This window comes from Trichogramma pretiosum, unplaced genomic scaffold, assembly GCF_000599845.2.
Source record: "Trichogramma pretiosum strain Unisexual culture from Peru unplaced genomic scaffold, Tpre_2.0 scaffold26, whole genome shotgun sequence".
In the NCBI taxonomy this organism is placed as follows: domain Eukaryota; kingdom Metazoa; phylum Arthropoda; class Insecta; order Hymenoptera; family Trichogrammatidae; genus Trichogramma; species Trichogramma pretiosum.
In genome coordinates, this window is record NW_019641640.1 from 2,006,999 (window position 1) to 2,013,036 (window position 6,038).

A 6,038-nucleotide genomic window follows, 5' to 3' on the forward strand; every position below is an offset into this window, starting at 1 on the left:
AAATAAATGGTTGATTGAGTTATAATTCAGTATATAAATTAACAATATTCATTTTATTAAGTTCATAAAATCACAAATATTACATATTTACAAAGCTTTCAAATTACTTCTATGATGATGGAGACAGTGATGGAGATAAATTTACCTCCAAGGGATTGTGCTTAGCTTTTGTCGTATTCGAGTCCATAGATTCTTGTAAGAGTCTATCTTGACGCTGTTGATTTATTGGAGCAGTTGATGGAGTGTGTCGATCAGATATCCATCCTTCAGCATGATAACCGATAAATCCAATTACAGCTGCAAATGGTAGTGTTATAAATGGTGTATATCTGCGTAAGACCATCATTGCAAGTGCAGGCCAAGCCATCTGTAATTTAAAAAGTTAATTTAGTTAAACCTGAATAATGAAAATTACAATACACAAAACTTTAAATTTCGAAAATTTATGCAACTTTAAAACTAAAATAAGTGAAGTTAAGTAAAAAATAAAGTAAAAAATAAAGATAAGTAATAAAGCATCAGTGAAATAATTCATTGATTATGCTTATTATTAATAATCTATGATTTTGATAATTATAACCTGAGTTAATTTAAAATCATATACTTACTTTGTTATGTAAAGCTTTAATTTAGTAGTACTCGTCGGAAAACAATTTTGAACTGTAGTTGAGACAGTTTTTTTTGCACTAGTGTAATTTTTCTGCACGCTTCAGAGTATTATCAATATGAATTTTGACGTTTATTGTTGTTGCTTGATAGCAGAAAGCCGGGATCAGCTGATTTGATGAGAAGTTACGAGATCGTTGGTAATGCAGGTATTTTTCACTTGCTGGTTCTTATAGTAAGGTTATGTTGATTACGACAGATAGGTAAAAGCTAATGTGCCGCAGTCAAGTTTAATCACGCACGGATTGAATGTTTGAATATAAGTAGGAGTGTTATTTTCAATAAAAAATGTCTATTACGTCAAGTCAAAAAATGTTATCATGCCTGTTAAATAACAAAAATAAACGGCTTGTTAAGTGTTTGTTCAATGTTAGATTTATGTCAGATGACAAAAGTAAAAGTGACTCACATGAAGGTAATAAAATAAAGGCTGCGGTTCTCAAGGAATTTTCAAAACCATTACAAATAGAAACTATTGACCCACCAAAGAAATTAAAATCTACAGAGGTATGCTTCCATTATTATTAACAAGATTTAAAATAACAATTGTATTTTGCATTAAAAAAAAAAAATGTTTCCCATCAGGTTATAATTGATGTTAATTATTGTGCCCTAAATGGACTTGATGTACTGTTATGTGAGAACTTGTACTCCAAAACACAAGCTTTACCTTTTGTACCTGGATATGAAATATCTGGAAAATTATTAAAAGTTAGCGAAGGGGCAAAAGAAGCTGGTTTCAATGTAGGTGATAAAGTAGTAGCTTTAAATAAAGACTTATTTGGAGGATTAGCTGAACAATGTATTGCTGAAATTGGGGTAAATAAGAATTGAAAATTATGAATTTACTGTATAATTGAAAACTTAAATAAAATGTAATTTTTTAATTTTAAAGAATGTCTGGAAAGTACCATCTACAATAAGATCTGTTGACGCTGTATGCTTATTGGAAAATTATATGACAGCTCTCCTTGGACTTGAACAAAATGGGTCTATAACAGAAGAAGACATGGTCCTAGTCAATGTGGGAATTGGTGGAATTGGTTTGGCTGCTGTTGATATAGCTGCAAACATTTTTAGATCAAAGGTAATAAATCTTGAAAATTCATTTACTCAATCACTGTGAAAAAAATGATCTATATTGTCTTATAACTTTTCTTTAATCAGGTAATAGGAGTTGGATTCTCTGAAGACAGAGCAGATAAAATAAGAGAAAGAGGAGCTTTCCATGCTTTTACTTATAAAGAAAAAAAACTTGTGAAAGAAATTGAAGAAATAGCCGGTGATCGTGACATTAAAGGAATTTTCGATGGAGAGACTGGTGATCACTTCAAAAAAGTTCTTAAAACGTATGTTCATAAAAATGTGCTATATCCATTCCAATTAAAACTTAATAACGTTATTTTAAATATTTATAGATTTATGAATGTATACAAATCCAAAACTCCCTCCAAGTATCTATTACGTGATGATAATTTTGGAGTAATTATTCAACATTTATCAAGAGAAGGTACTATATTAAGCATTTGATTGCATATGAAAATAATCCATTCAATAAATAAATTATGTATTTTAATTTTAGGTAGAATTTTAGTTGCTGGAGTCGCTGATACAGATGGTGCGAAAAAAGATAACGAAGATTATTTTACAGTATTAGGCATTAATTTGCATGAATATAAAGAGCGCAAAAATGAACTATTTCGGTAAAATTCTTATACAAAATCAAAACTATAATTTCTCAACAAATTCAAATTTTTATTAAAATGAATTCTTTATATACAGGCAAACTGGAGATGACGTGATATCATTTTTCGAAGAAGGTCTTATAAAACCTACACCATCTATGATTGCTGGATTTAATCATGTGAATACAGCATTCAAATTTGTTTCTGAAATGAAAGCTTGTGGAAAAGTAAGAATTCAAGTTTTTATTTTTATCATGAAAAAGATTTTCTTTTTAGTTATACATGATTTTTTTTCAGGTCGTGATTGATATGAAAAATCAAGATACTGAAGCTAAAACATTTTAGCATGAGGCATAATTGACTGACTAAAACACAAAAACTATATATTTCTTTTTGTACAGACTTTGTTATACATTTTAATATTTGTCATAAATCATGAAATTATGACAAGCAAGAACAGGAGTAATTGTATACAAATAGTTATTGCTTACTAGACAGTGTAAAATGTATTGTAAATAATATTTGTTGATATAGAATTTTATTTGAAAAATCGAAATAATTTGCTTTTATCATTGAAAAACTATTTCCATCACAAATATTTATATATTCAACCATCGGAACATCTCAAATACCGAAAAAACACGTGCAAACTTCATACTTAGTTAGTGCATCTCATACATTGCCAGAAAAGTTGTTAGATTGCAGATATCTGGGCATTCGAGTCGCAACTGTATCGATGTATTTATTGAAGATGTTGCAATTTGTAATTTCTAATGTTGATCAAATTTATTTTTTTTCTATCATAATAAGAAGAATAGAAAGAAAGAATAGTAGAAAAGAAGAATAGAATAGAATAGAATAGAATAGAATAGAAAAATAATTATTGTAATAAATTTTCACAATTCTTCGTCAAATCCCTTTGGTTTTAAATCGACAGTCAAACTTTCATTTTGCGCTACTTCAAATACTAATTCATCTTTAGGAATCTCCATTTCAATAAAAAAATATGTTAAATTTAGCTTCTTTTGATTATTTTTCGCCGTCGGATCGAGAGGTATTAAACAATTTGCGACAATTTTAGCGAGGCGTTGGTCGATGATCGGTTCGAATAGACTACTGATACAAAACTAAACAATAACAAAGAAATCGGCTTGAACCAAGGCACTCAGTTATGAGTACGAGTTAATTAACAGCTTTAATCATTAAAAGTACGTATTTTTGATAAGATCTCGTTTAGGATACAATCAGTAATATAATAATCGCGATCCTGTACCAAAAAAATTGAGAAAACACGAAGAAAACTAAAAAAGCTCTTCTTGAACAAAAATACATTTTTGAAAATAAGAATTCGATAAATATCAATGAGGTTCTAAAAAGTTTGTCATTCTAAATCTTTGATTTTTTGGTGTATTCTTTTGTGAGAAAAATGAGTGTAGATCATTTTCAACACTAGCAGTTAACACCATCAAACATTTTCAAGACGGTCATTGATGGGATCATGATTTTCCACGATAAACTATCGATAAAAACTCAGAAAGTGAGATTTTTAGATATTTTATAAATAATTGTCATTCTATTGTATATCCATTCAATTATTTCTGCAACTGGAACAGGAATTCTGTTCCATAGTGGATGGATTTGATTGAAGAATAGTACACGCACCAAACGACAGATGCGCTTGTTGATAGCTATCGAGTGACAGAAAAACAGCGCGCATGGATCGTCTGCGCAAGAAGGCTCCGGACGGCGGATCAGACATGCATGGTCACAAGAAAAAAAAACTCAGTCCAATTTCTCCACTGTAAACTGTAGCGAGCATAGACGGGAACTACTTTGATTGATCGTTAGAACAATTGATTTCTTGACCAACACGTGGCGGGATCAAATGACTCAAACACTTTGACTTTGGGAAGTTTGCCTACCTGTTTCGAACATTTATAAACTCATGAATTAATTTCGCACATGCATAATATAAGAATAATCAACAATAGCATGACAAACTGGAGCCAACGACCAAATCTACAAGTAATTCAAAATCAATAACCAAACGATCAAATCCTCTGCCTTTGGTACTTGAAAGTTCCAAAAAAATTAAGTTTGATAAGATAGAAGAATCGCAAATGACACGGAATCAAGAGGATTCATTCGCTTTGATCGACAAATTGAACGATGATTGTTTGGAGAGAATATTTCAGTTTTTCCCTTATAAAAATCGTATTGCAGTAGAGAGAGGTGAGCAAATATGTGGACTTTAAAATATAAAATTATAATAATTTCCAATTCCTTTCTTTAGTATGTAAAAGATGGCAAATTGTGTCCCAACGCTCGTGGATCGACATTAACTATATATGGCAAGCTTTCATGGTCGAAAAGAATATCACTGACGAGAAAATCTTTCAGGTATTGCAGAGGGGTGTCGTGTACTTAAAAAAAGTTTGCATGTGCTACAGTAAAGAGGACGTAAATCCTTTACGCTCAGATTTGGAGATGCGATCAAGGATATTTAATTTGTTGAAAGAGAAAGCCGTCAACTTGAGAACAATTTTTTGGACATTTCAAGTCCGTCATGACGACGTTGTCGAGTTTTTATTGAAACGCGTGGGGCAGTTCAACGAAATGATAGTTTGCCCTGTGTATCCCCCTATGCGCGATGAAACTTTGAGAAAGATTTTCAACAAAGCAACCAAGCTGAAAGTATTAACATGGAATTGGAATTGTTGGTTCAGTTTGGAGGGTCAAATGAATGAGTTTGCTGGCATGTTACCGAGCACACTCGAACAAATAAAATTCATGTGAAATGTTAATAGTATCTGTTCGAATCTTGATAAGGTAAGAAAAAAATTACTTTCGGAGGCAATTCAAAGCCTTACTTGAAAATTATTAGTATACTATTTCGTCGCTCAATTTGTTGTTCAGATCTAGTAGAAATATGGGATATTCAGTGAAATTTTCCATCCAGTTATAACAAACAATACTCAAACAATACTCAATAATTTTTATTCAAAAGTTTTTTATTTAAATCTCGGATATAGAAAATATATCTCTGCGGGTGTACAAGGTCACTAGTGGCTCAGTGGGGTAGTTGGAACGTGGATGATTCATATTTTTTGGAAACATTATTTTGAGCGTTTTTCATTAATAAATTATTGATTTAAGTCATGCGAAAATTTTTATTATTTATCTCTACACGTTAATTTGAAATTAAACTTTTTTTGATTTATATAAGTATAGAAAAGTAAAGTAAAAATTGTTTAATGAAGATCAAAAGTCGAAACAAAACATAATTGAATACTCTACCTTCCAATTCTATGACTGATCAAGCGGTATGTGAACTGAAAAAATACTTTGAGCTGAGAATAATTTTACAATTAATTTTTGGTGAAATATTTAAACAAATTGTAGATGTTTTTCTACACAGTACACAAAAATGTAGAAATATTGAAAAACTTTTTTAGTTAAATTTTTTTATTAAAAATTTTACTTTTGTAAGATAAATAATAAAATGTAACTGTCTTACTATACAAAGCATTATTATACAAAGTGGTGTATTTCAGTACTATTTTTCATCTTCTCTGACATAAAAATAACTTTTTCATCATAGTTTGCAGAAAGTACAGCTAAAGATCTTAAATAGTATATTACGTGTCTAAGAAGCGAAAAACTGGAAAGCCTCAGAGCACATGTTTA

General features: G+C 30.4%; 3 protein-coding genes across 3 annotated transcripts; 2 read left to right on the forward strand and 1 right to left on the reverse strand.

Annotated features, from left to right (window-relative positions):
* Positions 1–34: 34 nt before the first annotated feature.
* On the reverse strand, positions 35–785 carry LOC106652534 (small integral membrane protein 12-A). Its single transcript, XM_014371541.2, has 2 exons — positions 609–785; positions 35–367 (listed from the first exon to the last, which is right to left on the reverse strand). Exon 2 carries the CDS (start codon positions 365–367, stop codon positions 110–112), a length of 258 nt encoding a protein of 85 aa, XP_014227027.1. The 5' UTR covers positions 609–785; the 3' UTR covers positions 35–109.
* A 79-nt stretch (positions 786–864) lies between these two features.
* LOC106652533 (quinone oxidoreductase-like protein 2) lies at positions 865–2,881 on the forward strand. Its single transcript, XM_014371540.2, has 8 exons — positions 865–1,173; positions 1,252–1,485; positions 1,562–1,753; positions 1,834–2,015; positions 2,085–2,176; positions 2,249–2,369; positions 2,449–2,578; positions 2,649–2,881. Exons 1-8 carry the CDS (start codon positions 955–957, stop codon positions 2,694–2,696), a joined length of 1,218 nt encoding a protein of 405 aa, XP_014227026.1. The 5' UTR covers positions 865–954; the 3' UTR covers positions 2,697–2,881.
* Positions 2,882–3,572: 691 nt separating this feature from the next.
* Positions 3,573–5,501, forward strand: LOC106652556. The gene is made up of 3 exons (XM_014371567.2): positions 3,573–3,888; positions 3,965–4,583; positions 4,645–5,501. The coding sequence occupies exons 2-3, from the start codon at positions 4,472–4,474 to the stop codon at positions 5,145–5,147; spliced, it is 615 nt and encodes a 204-aa protein (XP_014227053.1). The 5' UTR covers positions 3,573–3,888; positions 3,965–4,471; the 3' UTR covers positions 5,148–5,501.
* Positions 5,502–6,038: the final 537 nt, after the last annotated feature.

Coding starts and splice junctions, on each gene's coding strand:
- LOC106652534 (XM_014371541.2), bottom strand. CDS start 367: ATGGCTTGGCCTGCACTTGCAATGATGGTCTTACGCAGATATACACCA.
- LOC106652533 (XM_014371540.2), top strand. CDS start 955: ATGTCTATTACGTCAAGTCAAAAAATGTTATCATGCCTGTTAAATAAC. Junction 1,174..1,251: donor AGAAATTAAAATCTACAGAG/GTATGCTTCCAT, acceptor GTTTCCCATCAG/GTTATAATTGATGTTAATTA. Junction 2,370..2,448: donor CGCAAAAATGAACTATTTCG/GTAAAATTCTTA, acceptor CTTTATATACAG/GCAAACTGGAGATGACGTGA.
- LOC106652556 (XM_014371567.2), top strand. CDS start 4,472: ATGACACGGAATCAAGAGGATTCATTCGCTTTGATCGACAAATTGAAC. Junction 4,584..4,644: donor TCGTATTGCAGTAGAGAGAG/GTGAGCAAATAT, acceptor TCCTTTCTTTAG/TATGTAAAAGATGGCAAATT.